Genomic DNA, 21,017 nt, shown 5'->3' with positions numbered 1-21,017 from the left:
TCTAATATAAAGTATTGATCATAATTAATGAACATTATTCATCTTTCATAAATATTAAAATCATAATAAATGAACTCTCATTATTTCCATAAATATTTCAATTTATTGCAAATGTGATGGGTTGCATTTGAAACAAACTCTATATATATATATATATATATATATATATATATATATATATGTGTATATGGGGAGATTTAAACGATAACATTTTTATTTTAAGAAAACGTGAAAACATTCCTATCATATAAGATAATATAAGTGAGGGGATTTAGTGGTGTGTGAACGACGTGTCGTACGACATAGATTGCGTCAAAGGTCACCTGCGTATATAGTAGGACATGTGATGGATTGTAATATCACATCAATAACACTTTTAAATACATACAAGGGTGGTGTAGTGATGTACGGGCGACTTGAAGCGCAACCTATGACACGTCAAAGTTCGTTCGCATGTCTTGTTTATTATTCATGTGTATCATATGTGATGAAATGTGGTATCACATGTGATTGACTATAGTAAACAAGTGTCCTCACATCATCGTAAAATAAAGATGTTTTTGTTTGAACTCTTCCATATATATATATATATATATATATATAGGGTTGGGTTATAAGTTGCATATTACATTGTCAACTAACGAGGATCTATCTAACATGTTTAACAAAAGTTTAAGGATTTATTTAACGTGTTTGGAAAAATCCAATTACTCATTTGTTCCAAATATAATCCAATGACTTAATTATTTTAAACACTAAAGTTCATCAGGTTTTATTGAACTTTTCTCTCTTGGCCATGGATAATAAAATGACGTTTATGTCTCTTCTCCCTCTTTGTTCGTCCCTTCCTTCCCTTCGGAGTGCCTTGGTTATATTCTGATGTACATGATTCGCCCCCACCCGAGCGCATAATCTGTCATATCGTTTTTTGTTTTTTTTTACTAGGAGGGGTCTCCCCCGTCCATGTAAAAAAATGATGTTTTTAATAGCATCTTTTCTAAAATTAAAACGTAGTCCTATTTATTGAGCTTTGTGGTCCATTGTTTTGCCTATGGTTTTGAATAGTGCTACGTTTTCCCTTCTACTTTTCAGTTCTAAATAAGGTAGGTTTAATGCTGTGTGCTCGAATTTTGGAAATAAAATAAAAGAAAAGGAAAAAAAAGAAACGAAGGAATGATTTTTTATGTTTTTTAGTTGGAAATAAAGGAATAAAAATGCAATTTTTACAAAAACACTCTTATTTATTTATAGTTAAATGTAATTGATGGGTATATGTGTAATTTTGTAATTTTTTTTGTAAAAAAATACTCGAGAAAATAGCGTAAGGGAAATCATTTTGCAACCAGCCTGGACAGTCCTGACCAAAAAATGAAGATTGATCATGTATATTAAATTCGGCGTTAGACCTTCGTTTCGATCCCAAATCCGGTCCCGAGCTTGGCGTAGTTTAAATGTATATATTAAGACAGAAGGATCGTATGAGTTAACTTGAGAAACGTAAAAATTTATTTGTACCCTTTATTACTTTTAATCTCACCCCCACCACGTGAATTCAAGTGCGTCTCGTTGATATTGATATTCAATTAAGATTGATCCAAATGTGGAGATTCCTTATCACCCTTCTTACCATAACTTACATTTTCACTGGAACCCAACTTTATATTTTAATTACACAGAAAAATATGATTTAAGATACACTTCAAATAGTTTGTTTACGTTAAAAATTTAAAATATATTGAAAAACTCGAACTTATCTTATAACTTTCAAACATGTATTATAATTTACAAAAACACTAAAATTCTTATTACGGGTTTATACAATATCATCCGATGATTTGACATATAAGTTATATGTATAACTTAATTGACAGTAAGCAAGTCAATAATTGTATTTTATTCCATTTGTGCTTCATATGTCCTGTAGCAGCACAAATTACGTCATACCATCATAAGGCCATCGTATATCCATCTTATATCTATAGTATATTTTCGAAAACTATCATACACTACAGTACATTACAGTGTAATTGTCATACACTTCATTTGTCGTATGAATAGTTGGTTATTACCGAATAAACTCATTTCATTGAGTTACGGTTCAACCAAGCATCCTTTAACATTTTGTCTGTGCACATGCATGCATTGATCTCGTAATAAAAATAACCAGGATGGTTTAAATTGCATGTATCATCAGTTCATTCCCATCAACATAATTCATTGACTTTCTAACTGTACAAAAGTCAAACCCCGATGTAGACACGATATTATTGGTGGTGATACATAAGATAATTTTCAATGGTAGATTCTCATAAGTAAAAAATGTAGTTCTTATAAGTCATCGTATTTTTTGAGTTATTGTACAAGAAATTGAGCGTGTTTACAATGATTTGACAAGAAAAAAAAATCATAAAATATAATTTTATAAGTCAGTCAATCGAATATGCCCTAAAAACACCAGTTCAATTAGGATTCATCAACAAACATAATTAATTAAATTGATTTTTTATATACATTAAAAACACGACGTATAATGACAACAGTGGCAAAAGACATATACAATGTTATGTAACATCTATGTCATCATCAAACACCATGACACATGTGTCTTACACAGTGTTAAATGCTTGCTGAAGTATGAAAATCACTGTAAATATAATATTACAGTATGTGTTTACAAGCAATATTTATCCCTGAAGCAGGTGGTCGTCCTGAAATTAGTTGGCTCGCATAGCTGATTTGATGTTTAGGTTAATAAAAAAGATGTACTTCAATAAGGTATGTGAACAACTTTCCGCTATAACTCAGTTAGCAAGGGGGATGAATTGATTTTGCTTAAATACAAGACAACTCTCGACCCTTACTAGTCTGAGCCCCCTGCTAACATTAGCCGTTGAGTGAGTTAAAATTTTGGTTTGTCATACTGTTGTCATTGAAATCGGGTTTCATATGTGGCCGGATGAGATTATGGGTAATTAACTTTTTGCTCACATAAGGTAATTGAGTAATATTTCTAAAAATTCATAAACAATAATATATAGGCACGTTCCTTGTTGACTGCATAATTAGTACAAACCGTGTTAAATGAGGTATTTTCGTAAATTTCATATATTGATACCACGCTCCATAATTATCACATTTTTCTAATTACATCATTCACTTACCATTTTGAAACAAAAATGTAACGAACTTTAAACAAAAATCATTGTTTAATCTATGAATTTCAAACAAAAATCATTGTTTTACATATGAACTTTCTGCTTTTACCTATGAACCACGTTTAATCTTCCTTAATTATCTCGTTTCACCTATGAACTTTGGTTAAAAAAAAATCGAAACAACATTATGAATTTTAAATAAAAATAATCGTTTCACATATGAAATTTGTTTGAACTACCTTAATTATCTGTCCTTTTTTTTTTTTTTGGTTTCACCTATGAACTTTAGTAAATTTATTTGAACGACTAAAATAGAAAGAAGACTAAATCGAAAAAATCAAATTAAAAGATGAATATAATTAAAATCGAATTTAAGGGATAAATGAAATGAATTTAATCACAAAAAACAAATCACAACTTGTTCCAATATTACCTTCATTTAATTTATAAATTTAAAACCTCTAATTTAATCATAACCGATAGATAAAATTGTAAAGTAGACACAGATTCTAATAATATACTAGTTACAGACATTTTTTTAGGAGTTGGTACATTTAGGGTTGTGAACAAACCGAACGAACACGAACGGAGGCTTGTTCATGTTCGTTCGTTTAACTTAACCGAACAAACGAACAAACATGAACAGTAAACGAACGAAAATCCTTGTGTTCGTTCGCTTAGAAATCAAGTATGTTCGTTCGTTGACATGCTAAACGAATGTAAACGAACGAACATAAATGAACGGGTTAAACGAACATAAATGAACGGGCTAAACGAACATAAATAATTTTTTTTTGAATTCAAAGTAAATAAATAAAATATTATATATTAAATTCAATATATAAACAAACGGTAAATGAACGAACGTTCACGAACGAGACTCTTATTCATATTCGTTCGTATAATTAAACAAACAAAAAAATGTATTCATATCCATTCATTTATTAAATAAACGAACATAAACAAATTTCACGAACGGTTTCACGAACGGTTCGTTGAAAGTTGAATTCGTTTATAGCGGGGTACATTTATTTTTGTACGATGGCCAAAAATGAAACCTCAAGTTATGGAGGAAACTCTTCCCTCCCATTTTTAGTGTTCGTCTCCTGTACGCTGATCTGTAACCCCACACTCTCCCGCTGTATAACTCCGACCAAAAATCCATAGATTCCCAATCATCCCGCCGATAGGCGCACCATTTTCCGACCTCCCTTCACCACAAACCTGCCGACACCAGAAAACCCTAGTTTAGGGTTTCAAAACCATGCCAGCAATGGCTTCGCAAGGCAAAATTCACCGAATCGAGCTTGAGAATTTCAAATCTTATAAAGGTCATCAAATCATTGGTCCTTTTTATGACTTCACCGCCATTATTGGTCCTAATGGTTCTGGAAAGTCTAACCTTATGGACGCTATTAGCTTTGTGCTCGGTGTTCGAACCGGTCAACTCAGGGGTGCACAGTTGAAGGACTTGATTTACGCTTTTGACGACCGGGAGAAGGAGCAGAGAGGTCGTAGGGCTTATGTGAAGTTGGTTTATCGGCTTGGAAACGGTACGGAGCTCTTGTTTACTCGTACTATCACCGGTGCTGGAGGAAGCGAGTACCGAATTGATGATAGAGTTGTCAATTGGGATGACTATAATGGGAGGTTGAAGTCTCTCGGAATTCTCGTCAAGGCCAGGAATTTCTTGGTTTTTCAGGTCACTTGTTCTTTTAGTGTTCTTGTATCTTGCTTATTGCTTAATTATGATAGACAACTGTTTTGTTGTCCCTAACTTTGTTTGCATTGATTGTCAATTCGTCATCTCATTACTGAATGATACTTGTCTATTTAGGGAGTGATAAAAGAATGTTAGTGACATGGATTGGAAAAGAAATAAATCCCTGGCTTTTTCTTTCATGGTCAAATACTTGGATTGAAAGTATATTGCATTGATAAGCTTTAAGCCACTGAAAGCTGCTTTGATGACAAATCTCCGGAAAGAGCAAGTACAAAAAACCATAGTAAACCGAATGGAACACTATTTGGGTTTTGAAAATGTAAACAAAGCTAGAACCGATGTTGTTGGTCACTTGGTCTTATTAGATACTTAGATATCTGGTACTGTGCATCAATATCAAATTCTTTAAGCATCTTCTTGTTAATAATCCGTACAATGTCTTACTTTTTTTGGCATAATGTTGCTATTCGATCAATCAATATGTAGTAAAGTTCATGCACAGAAGTTAATAGCTGTCCAGTTAATAAATTTGTTTAGATTGTATATATCTTCTTACTTTTACTCGCATTGTTTTGTATGAAGGGCAAGACTTGGTGTTGGTGCAACACGTAGGGTTACCCGTTTATGATTTGAATATTTGATGGTCATTGGTTGGTGTCCAATTTCCACTTTTGGTTATAAAAAAAAGGAGAAAGCCAGTCAGTTATTTATATTTCTTGCAAGTTACATACATATAATATTTGTTTTCAAGCAGGGGCTGTTCTTTATGGAATGGACTAGCGTCGATTCCTGGGATAAAGCAGGAGAGTTTTTTATGGCCACTGTTTGCAAGAAAGTTATCATGTTTGGAAATTAATAATGATCCAATTAAAGATTGCGATTAACATTTCTCATGTTAGAGACATACTGCGAATAGATAATGATTTGATATGAAGTTAGTTGAGGGCTTACTTTGAATCCTAAGGTGGAAATTATAATTTATCGTCACTATTTTTTAAAGAGAAATAGGTGTTTGGAGAACCCTTTGGAAACCCACTTGTGCTATAGAAAGTGAATTGGGATTCAAGAGAACATTTATATTTTTGGGTTGTCCACTGATTTTTCTGGGTTCCTTAAGGATCCAAATCTTATTAAGGGGGCGTTTGATTAGAGGTACTAAGCAGTAATCAATGGGAATGATAATAAAAGAAACTGTTTGGTTTTATATAGTATAATGAGTTCATTCCTTCAGAAGCCCAAATTTTCATTCCAAATTAACTGGGGGGAATGAAAAGTCATTCCCATTTTCAATTCATGTCCTTTTCATTTTCATTCCCTTTTTCATTCCCCAACCTGAACCAAACATCCCCTAAGGGTTAGTTCCCAAACTGTCATTCTATAAATTCTGAAACATCTAAATTAGTAATGCAATATAATGCACATTTGAACTTATTAACTCTGGAAATGGCTTGTCTTCTAGAACTAGCTCGTGTCTAATTTGAGAGTGGGTGCTGATTCTCCAATTTTCAATGTACAAAATTTGGCAATTATTTTGCTCTTTCTTTTTCCTGCAATATCATCTGCGTGTCATTGCTTTTGCATGAGCTGAAAATATAGGCAGTTAAAGGATGTGATGGTTTTACATTTTGCCAACCCACATCTAGTAGTTTTATAACGATGGGGACAAGTGTAGCCTTGAAGGAAATTATATTATCATGCTTAAGTCTCTCCTCATCACCGATCCCAGCAATAATCCAAGAACTTTAGTATAAACTGTAAACTGCGAAGAATATGAGTACTCAAGAAACTTGATATAACATATGTTCTGTCCAACTGCGATGGAAATTCTTGAAGTAAGTACTTGTTATAATAGATCGATCTCAAAGACGCTGGAATAGATATGTTTCCTGAAGAAATGAAGACTCCCCCAACAACTTTTATAGCCTCGTGTATCTGTATTTAGTAGTATAGACAAGCACAGATTTTTTGACAGTTGCAATAATTCGGTTATCTTTGTGGCTCGGCTAAATGAAGTGGTAGCTTGTAGGTTATCCTGACCGTCTAAATTTGTTAACACGCAGGGTGATGTGGAGTCTGTTGCCTCTAAAAATCCTAAAGAACTTACCATGCTTTTTGAGCAAATATCTGGGTCTGATGAAGATAAGAGATTGTATGAAGATCTGGAGGAAAAGAAAGGTGCAGCTGAGGAAAAGTCTACACTTGCTTATCAGAAAAAACGGACTATTGTTATGGAGAGAAAGCAGAAGAAGGAGCAGAAGGAGGAGGCCGAAAAACATATGCGTTTGCAAGAGCAGTTGGTATGCACTGCTGTATTTCACTATTGCTGTATGCCTATACATATAGTCTGTGTATGCATGTGTTCATTTTGGTATCTCATACAACCAACATTGTTTTTAGCCAGGTTTGCATGTAAGATTTGAATGAGCAATTAGTTGCATTAATATATGTTTAGTGATCTCAATGCCATATTTATATTTGCTACTGTATGCATTAGAGATTGAAGCTACCAAACCAGACCAAATTAACCCAGTAAATACCACACAGAGGGTGTTGAAGATTGAAACTGTTCCAAGCAAACTTTAAAGCCTAGTTGACCCTTTTGATGATTATTATTAATTTATTATTTGATCCTGGTACTTTCTGCACCAATATTGCTCACGTATTTACCTTTTTTTTGCAGAGATCATTAAAGAAAGAACACTTCTTGTGGCAGTTATTTAACATAGAAAATGATGTTGAGAAGGCCAATGAGGAGATTGAAGCTGAACAGGGAAGCCTTCAAGAAATTATTAATGAATTGGATGGTTATGAGAATGAATCACGCAAAAAAGAAAAGGAGCAAGCTAGATATAGAAAAGAAATTGATAAACGTGAAAAGAAGATGGCAGAGAAGAAGAATAAAATTGATAAAAATGTGAGTGCATCTTCTTGCCCCACCAAGAATGCTTAAATTCTTTGCCTTTTTTAATAATGGTAATATCGTTTACACAAAAAGTTATATTCAATATTCATGCTTGCATATATTAGACCATAACTGAGAAATGCATAATTGATATTTGTGAGCCTTGTCTATAAGATTAAGGGAGGATATAAGAAGAGCAATGGAAAGAGGCTGACATCTTTTTGAAAGCCCGAAGACAGTCTACTTTAGTTGGTAAACCGTGAAATTCTTTTAAGGGCAGTAGTGTCTTAGATTGGAAACACATGCTTTTATATACACAAATTTGTAAAAGATCTTTTTTTCTTCCTCTAAAAGTTGGAAGAAAATCTGAAGTAGTTCTCTGTAATTTATCAAGGCATAATGGAAGGTTCGTAGCTAATGAAGAATAATTTGACGACTACGAAAATAAACAGCAGAAATGGGTAGATGAATCCATAAAATTTGTATAAAAAATAGCCATCAGCATTGCTGTCAAAGGCGAGCTTAGCTTAGTAGAGACAACGTGAGGGTATCCTTTTTCCCAATTAAGTCTATTTTGGTATTGTTTTTTAACCTTATATATTTCAGAAATAGAATGCGCAAGGCAACTTGTAATGTTAGAAAATAGTGATTACAAAAGGCATCTTATGTGTAATATGTGAAAAATAAAATGTTATTATACATTGACAGCATTGAGCCTCTCTTTACCTAGTCGATCACCTCTTGTGATGGGGGCCCTTGTTGCCTTAGCTTGCCTCTCGCTCTAGACAGCGCTAGCTGTAGGTTCATTGAATTTCAGACTAGCCTTTTGGAATTGTTGAAGTCCATTATATTCTCCTTTTCATGGTTCAGTTGGTACAATGGTTGCTTATTATATACAGTTTACTGTCTTAACAGCAACCAGAGCTTCTCAAGCTGAAGGAGGAGAAATCTCGTTTAAATGCAAAGCTTAAAAACACTGGGAAAGAGCTTGACAAAAGGAAAGAAGAGAAGAAGAAACACATGGTTGAAATTGAAAAGCTTCGGAATAACTTGGAGGACCTTACCAAGCAACTTGACAGCTTACAAACAAAAGGTCAATCTGAAGGTGGGAAGCTTCATTTAGCTGATGATCAGTTGGATGCATATAACCGCATGTAAGTACTTATTTGTCTGGCATTATCAGTATAAAAAAAAAATTACGAAAGAAGAAAAAAAGAGGGAGGGGCCTCAAGGGAAAAGAAGAAAACTACTTTATTACTTTATGTTGTCCAAGAGATTTGAACATCCGAATTCCTGATATGTTAAATTGCGATTACTGTGTTAGGCTCTTAGATTAGTTCATTCAGACTGTCTTGCTCCAGAAACATTAGGGAAAATCTGAATGACTAAAGCACACTATATTTACTGATTGTTCATGTTTTGAGACATTTTTTTGTTTCCATGTGTGCATGCATACAAGCATTTAATGATCTGAAGAGCAAAACTGTCTCAAGTGTATGCCAATTAATTCTAAAAGTTGATCTGCTGCAGTAAAGAGGAAGCTGGTATGAGGACTACCAAGTTAAGGGACGATAAAGAGGTTCAAGACAGGGAACAACACGCTGATGTAGAAGCTCAAAAGAATTTGGAAGAGAATCTTCAGCAGTTGGAGAGCAGGAAGCAAGAGCTTGAGTTGCAACAGAAACAAATGCAAAGTAGACTAAAGAAGATTCTTGATGCCATTGGCAAACATAATGAAGAGCTCAAACGATTGAGAAAGGAACAAAATGACACGAGGAAGAGACTTGGAGATTCCAAGTAAGTGAATTGGTACCTAGATATCTATCTATTATCATATATTCCATGTTTTTAACTTTCCATCCACCCTATCTTATTGGCATGCAGAGGGATATATCATCCTCTCATTTTCTTGTCCATCCATGTCGGTGGATGTTTTCCAATGTGGTTGCATTTTCTAGTACTGATGCCTCTGTTACTTGCGCAGAGAAAAATATGAGATGTTGAGGGCAAAGATAAGTGAATTAGAGAATCAGTTACGTGAGTTGAAGGCCGACAAACATGAAAATGATAGGGATACAAAGTTGTCACAAGCAGTTGAGGCTCTCAGGCGCCTATTTCCTGGTGTTCATGGTCGTATGACCGAGCTGTGCAGACCGACACAGAAGAAGTATAATCTTGCTGTTACCGTTGCTATGGGCAGATTTATGGATGCTGTAGTTGTTGATGATGAGCATACAGGAAAAGAATGTATCAAGGTAAATAACATAGATAATCTATCTGATGCTAACATCCTGTCCTTGTTTTGTATGGCACTACCTTTGTGATAGTTGCTTGATTCATAAACATATAACTTGATTCTTTATATCTACCTGGTCATGGGTAAATATTAACTCCTGAATTAGGTTACGAACTTTCCATTGAACATGAATCTAACTAGCACCCAACTAGAGCTTGTGCTTATTTTCCATTGAACATGAACCCAACTAGCTAATGAACTTGGCATCTGCAGTTTCTAAGTGTTATATGTAGGTGAAGTTTTCAAATATCTCTACATGGAAGATACATTAACATTGTGTTCTCGAGTTTTTTTTTTGACGAAGAAAGGAAGGGAAAGGGAAGAAAAAGTAGGAGGGAAAGAAAAAAATGGTGTTCCCGAGTTTTTTTAAGGAGGGAAAAGGAAAGGAAGGGAAGGAAAATAATGTTGATTTCCCTCCCAAAACTTTCCTCCTAAATGTGGGAGGAAAGGGAAGGAAGAAAAGGAAACCATTTATAAAAAAAAAAAAAAATATACCCATCAATTACATTCCACCATAAAATAAATAAATGTGTATTTGTAAATATGTTTTCTTTCCTTTCTCTCCCACTCAAGAACAAGGAAATTTATTTTCTTTCCTTCCCTTTCCTTTCTTTCCCCTCACTCTCAAGAACACAAATAAAAAATATTCTTTCTTTTCCTTTCTCTTCTCTTCTTTTTTTTCCCTTCTTTTTCTTTTCTTCTCTTTCCTTCCGAAATTCGAGAACACAGCTTAAATTCTTACAAGCAATCTTACAGGTCCAATGGTACTACCAGATTTGGGTTTTGTACATGAATATGAAGGGAATTGCTGATAAGCACCAATACTTTTTTGTATGAATTTTGATATTTTTTCTAATTTTTTTTGTTAATGAACCAATGAAACAGCCATATCAAGCTGTAGTGCTATACCAATCAAACCACCTTTAGCTAGAGCTTCACTTGTTCATCAATTGATTCTAAAGATTGAGTTTGATTCTTTTCCAAAAAGACGAGTATTGTGCTAAGACTTTGACAAAATGCTCCAGAAAGTGATCATTATCTTGATAGTTCTTTTGCAGCCATAAATACAAGAGTTCACATAATTATTTGTATTTATGATTTTAACACCTTTTGTATGATACCAACTACATTTGGTCGATGTAAACTTGTGATGCATTTCTGTATTCACTTGTCTTGTGCAGTATCTGAAAGACCAAAGGCTTCCTCCTATGACGTTTATACCTCTTCACTCGGTCCGAGTAAAACCAATCATTGAGAAGCTGCGAACCTTACGCGGAACTGCAAGGCTTATCTTTGATGTGATCCAATATCCTTTTATGCCTCCATATTTTAGTATTATTGCAAACATTTAGGTCTTTATGAAATATTTCCCCAGTCTCATCCTATACTTATTCCTATACTCATGGCAAAAAATATTTGTGTGTGAATATATATGGTGTTCTGTAGTGGACAATTAGGGTGTGTGACAACCTTGAACAATACCTTTAATCGTACCAATCTTTTCATCATTTTATGTTTATTGTGGCATTTCATATTCATGGTGTCTGCATGATATGGTCAATCATTTGAGTATCGAAGCGGAAACATCACTCATAATTATCATTTTTTAGCCACACTGCTATTTAATTCAGCGCGCCTATACTTTGTTGCAGTCTTGTGAACTTGTCTTTGATTTTTGTAACTTGTTTCATTAAACTATGGTGGAAACAAGCACAATCATGTAGGCAGAAAATGCATTACATGCCCCGACATTTCAAGAGCTACACGAATGGGGACTGCTCCAAAGCTTTAAATATAGCTTTGTAGCATGTGGTTTTCCATCTCTTTACTCCCAGAAAATCAACATACCAAGATGCTTTCAACTTGCCCGGCTGTAGTTGCCCAACATCTTTGATTTCTCCTGCCATGTTCTCCAAAATGTCTATAGCGCTTTGTGTGACAATTTATTCTTCATTCTTTTGTAAATAACCCAACCACATCGCAAATGCTAAAATGAAGGGCCACGCACTTCATGCCAAACATAGAGAAGATCGGGTTCTACTAACTCTAGGGCTGAGTTAGGATGCAAAAGGACATGACCATCCCGCTTTTTTTGCCGGACATGAAGCAATGGTCTCAAGTCTTTTTTCGTTCGCCTTAAATTATGCAAAAGTGAGTAATTGGATATCCATCTATCCTTAATTGTTGTCCATTGGAAGTACAGACTATTATTTTAGTTGCTGGTTTTGCATTTTTTTTGTGGCGTTTTTCTTGGATGGTTAATTGGTGGGTTGTCTGTTGTGGAAACTGGTTCTCTGGATTTGGGGATTGGGAAAGTATTATTTGTTAGAGAATAAATGATTGCTTTGGACAAAGCTCTTCTAGAGTTGGTTTTTTATTTTGTTAAAGGAAGACTATATGGTATTAAAACTTCTGATCCAGAAGGGGTAGTTATAAGCTTGTTTACTTAACAATCAAACATTTGATCCAGTATTGGATAAGGCCATCCTATTTGCTGTTGGGAATACTTTAGTCTGTGATGATCTTGATGAGGCTAAGCATCTAAGTTGGACTGGAGAGAGATTTAAAGGTAAAGCATGACATATTTTCTTCTTCTACAGGATGCTGATGGCAAATTCATCTTTATTAATGATTTTTGTTGTGGTTGTAGTTGTGACTGTTGATGGCATTTTATTGACAAAGGCCGGTACCATGACCGGCGGTACAAGTGGTGGAATGGAAGCGAGGTCACATAAATGGGATGATAAGAAGATAGAAGGTTTGTTGGATTAAGTTAGCTATGTATTCTTAATCTTCTTGCAGTACCATTTAAACGTGGCAGTATTATTCAGGTCTCAAAAAGAAGAAAGAAGGGCTTGAAGCAGAGTTGCAAGAGCTGGGGTCAATAAGAGAGATGCATTTAAAAGAGTCTGAAGCATCTGGGAAGATCAGTGGGCTTGAGAAGAAGATTCAGTATGCAGAAATTGAGAAGGTTGTTGAATAGACTATAGAGTGCCATTTTGCTAATGGTTTATTATTTGTTACCTTGTTGTTAACTTTAGATCGTTTATGTTGCTGATCAGTGTCCTAATATCATCTTTTTTCATTTGTCTGTTGCAGAAAAATATGGAGGAGAAACTTTCAAAATTGACAGTTGAATACAGTAATATAAAGAATGAAATTAGTTATATCGAACCTCAACTTCTTAAGGTGCTGTTGCAGCAATAAATTTAACCCTGTGATTTTGTTGATTATACCATATGCGTAGAGTTGACCCCAAAATGATTTTATTGCTCTATTGCAGATAAAAGACAAAATATCTTCAAGACAACGAACAATATTATCGATGGAAAAGAGGATCAATGAAATTGTTGATAAGATCTACAAGAGATTTAGCGAGTCTGTTGGGGTGGACAATATCCGCGAATATGAAGAGAACCAGCTTGCAGCTGCCCAGGAGTTGGCTGAGGAAAGGCTTAGCTTGCGTAATCAGCAGTCGAAGCTGAAATATCAGTATGTTTATAAGTTTACAACTTGTAGGCCATAGTGCTGATTGCTAGTGGTTCTCATGCTTGATGATTTTTACGACCCTTTCTAAAAAAGGAAAAAGACCGAGGTAGTTAATGTTGCCATATTATTATGTGTGCAAGAGAATAGGTTAAATCTTCTGCGGTCATGTTTTTCTAAAAGTAGTAGCATCTCATCAATTAGGACCTTGTCTTTTTAATTCATGGCAAGTTACTTGAGCTGTAGTTGCCAACTGAATTGGGATGCAATCCACCCCTTTGCTGTTTCAAGGCCCTTTCAACTTTCATTCTCCCATGATACACTTCTTAGGGCTTGTTTGTTAGCAGCCTAACGAGCTTAATGGTACTCAGCTTATTCGGTCAGCTATACATGATTTTTTGGTAGTGGCTTAATGATATAGAAAGTGGCTTATTCAGTAAGCTTCTAGGGGGCTTTATGCAGAAAGCGAAGTTTTTTTTTCCAAATGTGTCCCTCCCAATTAAAAGACATGCTCCTTCCATCTATGAAAAATCCCTCCCAAACAAAAACCTTCCCAATCTACAACAGACTTTTTTCATACAAAACTTAATGGAAAACTGACCAAATAGGCACTTAGACCTATTTACCCTATGAGCTTCCTGTGTGTGGCCCTTAAGGGCACCCTCCTCTTTCCTGTATCTCATCTTGTCCTTATTTCTCTTTGGAATACCCATTATTGATGTGAACATCATCATAGATATTTTTCCATCTTAGCAAGCTCACATAAGTCATTGATCTTCCCTTAACCCCAACCATCTAGCAAGACCCTACACCTACATTTTCGTTCTCTGCCATAACTCCCGTTCCGGGACAAGTTGGAAGAGGAATTCCTAATTCTTACAMGGATGAGACTGCCTGAAAAGTAAGAAATTCTGACACCTATCATTTTCTAGTGAGTATGAGTTGTATGTTTTCTATTTCTTATAGGATTTTGATGAAATAAATCTGATTTCATTTTCTTGATTATGATTAGGCTTATAGATTGTTTGGATCCCTTTCTGAAATATTGGATATGCAACTCATATTTGCCACTGTCAAAATGACTTGCTATCTTTTGATATTTTCTAATACGTTGATAATTTTATTCATTATCATATGACAAGTATTCTGCTAGTTAAAAGGTGAGCTTGCTGAATTCCCATTTCATAGACATGCCCTTCTTTGGCTTAAAGTTTTAATCAATATCTGCTATATTCTTTCTTCATCTTAGCCTTGTGCACCGTCTATGCTTTTCGAAGACCATCTCTATACTAATATCGGTGTTTTGGCATCAAATATTCATGTGGTTAATTTTGTATTTTCAGGCTGGAGTATGAGAAAAAGAGGGACATGGGAGCACGTATTGCTAAGCTGGAAGCATCACAAAATGAACTAAAAAATGGTTTGGTCGAGGTTGATGAGAGAGAGAAAGAACTTAAATCGACCATAGAGAAAGCTGCGGAGGAGATTAATACGTTGAAGGAAGAAGTACAGGGTATGTGCCCAAATCCCCTTTTGGTCCAAATTGAAGTTACATCATGTACTCCTTTTTCCGGGCCATCTTTCGTGAGGTCATTAGAGGATCCATATCCTGGCCATGCGTAGCTGAATATTTGAGGAACATGCATTGTGGGACCGGGGTTGTTTCGAAAACTTCATAATTGAGGGAAAGTTCAACCTTCTAATACATGCATGTTCCGGTGTACGTTTGGTACACTGGACAAAATAGGGATCACTGTTCCACGTTTGGCCGGACTTTTAAGTGGAACATACAGGTACAGAGTGGAACAAAGTGAAACAGGCGTGTTCCACTCCCACCCCATGGAACAAGGTGGAACAAACTTATGTTTTACCAATATAACCTCAAAATAAAGCCTAATTCTCTTCTAAAACACCAAATACGCTTTCCTCTTTACATTTTATTCATTCTTTAAATTTTATTTTTATTGTATTTTATTCTATTTAAACTCACTTTATTCTCCTCAAAATATTATTTTTATACAGTTTCCATACTTTTATTAATTTATGTAATTTATCAAATACTAATAATAAAAAATAATACAGAAAAGGTGTAAAATAAAAATTGGAAACTAAAACTTTTTTTTGGTGTCATTTTAATCGTCTTGTAAAAAATTTCTAATGATATATTTTGTTTCAAAAAATATTTATTTTCTAGTTATTTGATAAATTACTTAATTAATCAAAATATATAAAATGTAGAAACAACTCATTAGGGGTAAATTGGTCATTTTATCTGTTCAGTTCAGTTCTATCTTATCACACTCTGAACAGTTGTCCTACTCTGTTCTATCCTGTCTTGGTACCAAACACACCCATAAAGATATATGATCAGTTACCCTATCACGGCATGCATTACTAGCAATTAATTGAACTTGTGACAACTTTTTCTTTTGTAGAATGGAAATCATTGTCGGAAGGGTGTGAGAAGGAGATGAAAGAATGGAAAATAAAGATCTCGGCTGCTACAACAAACATAACAAAGCATAAAAATAGGATCGATGCTAAGGTCAGCCCTTTTGAGGATGAAAAGTATAGAATTAACTGCTTGATCAGGTTGATATTTGCAACAAAATTGTTTTTCCAAATTGTTTCATGGGTTTAGCATCGTGGGTTTGCAGGAGACTCTAATTACACAATTAAATTCGAGGAAACAAGATATTCTGGAGAAGTGTGAATTAGAGCAAATAAGTCTTCCAACTGTGGCTGACCCGATGGATATTGAATCAGCACCAGGCCCAGTGTATGATTTCAGTCAACTGAGTAGATCACATCAGCATAACATGAGACCTGCTGAAAGAGAGAAGATCGAGGCGGAATTTAAGCAGAAAATTGGAAGCATAATATCGGAAATTGACCGGACAGCTCCAAACTTGAAAGCTCTAGATCAGTATGCTGCTTTGCAGGAGAAGGAGAAAGCAGCGAGCAAAGAGTTCGAAGAGGCCAGGGATGAAGAGAAAGAAATAGTCAAGCAGTTTGAAACTGTGAGGACCAGAAGGTACTTGTGATATAATTTGCTCTTGGAAAACCGCAAAAAAAAAAAAATGAAAAACTGAAGAACACCCTGGTAACCGTTCATATGGACGGTATGCACATGTGCATACAAGTAATTTCCAAGCAATTTGTCCGATATGTTATGCACATGTTCATAAAAACCAAAAAACAACTTCAATTACTTGTATGCACATGTGCATACCATCTAGATGAATGGTTACCAGGGTGTTCCTCAAATTTTCACCTTTTTGGGGGGTTTTCCTCTGAACCTCCCTCCTTTTTGGAAAACGCAATGGTCATTGGTTTGATGCTTTTGTTGGGGTTCTTTTTATTTGCAGGCTTGCACGTTTTATGGAAGCTTTCAACCATATCTCTGGTGATATTGACAAAATCTATAAGCAACTCACGAAGAGCGGCACACACCCACTTGGTGGCACTGCATATTTGAACCTGGATAATGAGGATGAACCATTTTTACATGGCATCAAGTACACTGCTATGCCTCCTACCAAGCGTTTCCGGGATATGGAGCAACTCTCGGGTGGGGAGAAGACTGTTGCGGCACTTGCTTTACTTTTCTCCATCCACAGGTGCATATCTTAATTTGCCGACATCGTTTTCTCGTATATTTTAAAGTATGCATTTTAAGATTTAAGTAGCATGGATGTTGTGTAATCATGGTTATACGAGTTTGGCTTTCAATTACCATAGATTCAGGTCCGATTCATGTGGAAATAAGAAAAAATGTATTCATCCCACAAGAACTGCGACAAAGGGTTTGTCAAATTATATTAACATCAGTGTTTAAGTAATAGATAATTCTCAAAATGCCCTTGTTTAGACTATTTGGTCGTTGCATACTTACTATCATAGTGTTAGGTTCAGGGGAAAACCGCAAAAATAAAGAAAAACCGAGGGACACCCTGATAACTGTTCATTTGTCCGGTATGCACATGTGCATACAGGTAATTTGTAAGCAATTTGTCCAGTATGCACAAGTGCCTAACATGCACATGTTCATAAAGACCAAGAAACAACTCCAATTACTTGTATGGACATTTGCATACCGTCTAGATAAATGGTTACCAAGGTGTTCCTCAATTTTTCATTTTTTTGGGTTTTCCCCTGAACCTCCCTCTACTATCATAAAAGGTATGCAAATGTCTTTTATTTTTTAAGTTCAAATGGGGATGGGTTTTCGTATATGCACTTCTCATTTCTCCGTGGAAAAATACATCCATTGATATCCAAGGCATCAAATCGATAACCGTAGTTAGTCTTGATTTTGGAGCACAATTTCAGCAACTTTGGTCTAACCATGCTTGCTAATTTTTTTCCAGTTACAAGCCATCACCTTTTTTTATACTGGATGAGGTGGATGCTGCATTAGATAATCTAAATGTTGCCAAGGTTGCTGGATTCATCAGATCGAAATCGTGTGACGAAGAAAGAGCTAGTCAAGAGCCACCGGTTGAAGGGAATGGTTTCCAGAGTATCGTGATCTCACTCAAAGATAGCTTTTATAATAAGGCTGAAGCTCTGGTTGGGGTTTACAGGGATTCTGAAAGAGGGTAAGTTTCTCCATCCTAATTATGTTTTCACACTTGGGTGTATTACCATCTCCGTTTCTTTTATTATATAACACTGAGGGGCTGTTTGGTTGGTTTTCCATTAAGTCCTGTATGGATAAAGTGGTCTCTGTGGATTAATCTGCCTATATAGATTGAGAAGCTTTTTGTTTGGGAGGTGTCTTTCATAGAATGGAATGAACATGTTTTTTAATTGGGAATGATAGGTTTGGAAAAAAACTTGACTTTCTGCATTAAGTCCCCCCTAGAAGCTTACTGAATAAGCCACTTTCTATATAATTAAGCCACTACCAAACAGTCATGTATAACTAACCGAATAAGCTGAGAGTCCCATTAAGCTCATTAAGCTGCTTACAAACAGGCCCTAAGTTACACGTAAAGGCTTGCCGAGCTTTGGACCTGCCTGGCCAGGGATTAGTCTCTTGGTGAAATCAGGCTGGTATGTACTAGAGATGCACAAGGCCTGGGCCTTTCAATTTCAGTGAGTAAAGGAAGGCCTGGGCTTTTATCATGCCAGGCTTTGGGGTTGAAAAACGGCCTGATCCGTTCTTTTTCAGGGCGGGTGGGGCTAGGCCCTTGCCTGCCTCAAAAATTGGCCTGGCTTTGGGATCACATCCCCGAGCTTCTATGGACCGGGCTAGGTTCGGGCTTGGGCTTTTTTGTGCGTCTCTAGTATGGACTGGCTTTACTATCGAAAGTTTACTCATAAAGTTGTAGACAAATACGAAATGTAAAATGACGACTTACATTATGAAGAATGTGAAAAATTTATCTTTAGAACACATTGTTGGTGATTTCTATTGTTAAGATGTCTCATAGACCAGTTTACAGCTTCATGAGTTTAATTGGACTTGCAACTTATTTGGTCAGTTATATATGACTGTTTGGTAGTGGCTTAATGATATAGAAAGTGGCTTAATTAATAAGCTTCTAGGGGATCTTTATGCAGAAAGCCATGTTTTCTTTTCAAACCTGCCCCTCCCAATTAAAAAACATACTCTCATTCCATTTATGAAAAAACCCTCTCAAACAAAAACCTTCCGAATCCATACATAGATTTATCCACACAGACAATTCTATCCATACAGGACTTAATGAAAAACCAACTGAACAACTTCTAAGTTCTGACTGGATCAGCTGGATGAGTCCTACGTCTGATGATGGGATCGAATAGTCCGTGTGGCCTGACCCGGCCCGACAAGGTCGGACCAGTTCATGGTCCGGAAATGGGCACCAAGTAGGACTAATGAGCTACGTTTGACCGGGATGGTTCTTGCTTCCTGGTATTTTTATGCAACCGAGTGAATATGTTATGCACGAACTTGTATTAATATCTCGTATGTGTTTCTTTGTGCAGGTGTTCAAGAACTTTGACGTTCGACCTAACCAAATACCGAGAGTCGTGATCGCTTTGGAGATGGTTTCGGGTCGCATATCTGAAAGTACATACAGATGAACATGTAGGTCTTGCAGGACCTGTTTAGATAATGTAACTTTAAAACACTAGATTTAGTCTATAAGGTTGTGTGCAGGATTTAGTAGCTTTTCTTTGTCGATTAGAGATGTCAGGTAAGCTAAACATTTACATTTGTAAAACCATATGGTTAAAACAAATCAGACTTAACATGACAGAACAAAAACTTGTACGGTCATATGTTTGTTGCAGGGTAGAAGAGAACTGATTGGCACAAAAATGTAGTCCTTTTGCCTTACCAAAATGGGTGGAACATATACAAGACAAGTAAATTACTAATTAGAAGAGAATTGATTGGCACAAAAATGCAGTCTTAGGAGGACAAATGTTACAAAACCGTTAGGTCAGAGGTTTTTTGATGAAAAATCTGTAGCTTATTATCGAGGAGGGTGATATATTATTTTAAATGTTTTTATCAATGAGGTTAAATATAAAAATATATTTTAAAAATATATTAGGATGATGAATTTATAAAACATTTAAATAATATAATTAATAATGAAATTTTGAGTAGTATTGAATTTTAAAAAAAAATTAAAAAAGAGTAATTACAAATTTAATCCCTATGGTTATATGAATATTATGGATTTGATAAAAAAACCAAATCCATGCATCAAAACTAAGATGAAAACAAGATAAATCCTAAAAAAGCAGGAAATAATTTGATATGAAGACTGATTTCGTAAAGTTTTAAACTTTGTTGATCTTTAAAATCTTGTTAGCGTTGTCTTTAGAATTCATCCCGATGAGGTAGGGAGGAGTGAGAGGTGCAAATCTTGAAAGAGGGAAAAAAGGTAGCAACGGAGGTCTGGGTGAGGAATGCCAGATAATGTTGGAGAAGGTAAGGGATACGGTACAACGTCAAAGAGAGGGAAGAGCTGCTGTTTAAATGATCATCGTCTTCATCTCTCATAACCTCAAAATCCCAAACAAAAGAGTATTTAAAATTTAATGGAGTTTTACACCACGTTGAATTCGAGTTCAACAATGATAGTGTTCAAGTGAAAGGTCGGAGATGGCTTTCTTAACAAAAAATATGAGAAAAAGAATAAATTGACCAAAATACCCATGATTTAACGGAATTAAGTTTCAAGAGACTCAATCCGTAACAAAAACGAAACCACAATAACTATACCTGTAATTATTTCGTTTGCAAGATCTAATCCATAATTTTCATTAACTAGAGGGACAAAATTTGTAATTTACTCTTAAAGAAATCTTTGTTTAGTAATTTCACTTTTTATTCCTATAGTTTGAAATTTGTTGCTATTTTCGTTTCTGTACTAATTCCTACTTTTTAAGTACAAGAGACCAAAACAGTAACAAATTGTAAACCAGAAGAACCAAAACAATAAAAAATTG

At 35.3% G+C, this 21,017-nt stretch overlaps 1 protein-coding gene across 1 annotated transcript; it reads left to right on the top strand.

Annotated features, from left to right (window-relative positions):
* Positions 1 to 4,201: 4,201 nt before the first annotated feature.
* Positions 4,202 to 19,873, top strand: LOC112505769 (structural maintenance of chromosomes protein 1). Its single transcript, XM_025109742.1, has 18 exons — positions 4,202 to 4,857; positions 6,939 to 7,175; positions 7,559 to 7,792; positions 8,696 to 8,934; positions 9,311 to 9,577; positions 9,765 to 10,035; positions 11,258 to 11,382; positions 12,536 to 12,645; positions 12,727 to 12,834; positions 12,908 to 13,047; positions 13,176 to 13,265; positions 13,360 to 13,568; positions 14,906 to 15,075; positions 15,998 to 16,107; positions 16,220 to 16,596; positions 16,931 to 17,182; positions 17,933 to 18,163; positions 19,539 to 19,873. Exons 1-18 carry the CDS (start codon positions 4,420 to 4,422, stop codon positions 19,585 to 19,587), a joined length of 3,657 nt encoding a protein of 1,218 aa, XP_024965510.1. The 5' UTR covers positions 4,202 to 4,419; the 3' UTR covers positions 19,588 to 19,873.
* Positions 19,874 to 21,017: the final 1,144 nt, after the last annotated feature.

The sequence above is a fragment of the Cynara cardunculus genome (genome assembly GCF_001531365.2).
Source record: "Cynara cardunculus var. scolymus isolate 2C chromosome LG 2, CcrdV1, whole genome shotgun sequence".
Lineage (NCBI taxonomy): Eukaryota > Viridiplantae > Streptophyta > Magnoliopsida > Asterales > Asteraceae > Cynara > Cynara cardunculus.
This window is presented reverse-complemented; position numbering and strand designations above follow the sequence as displayed.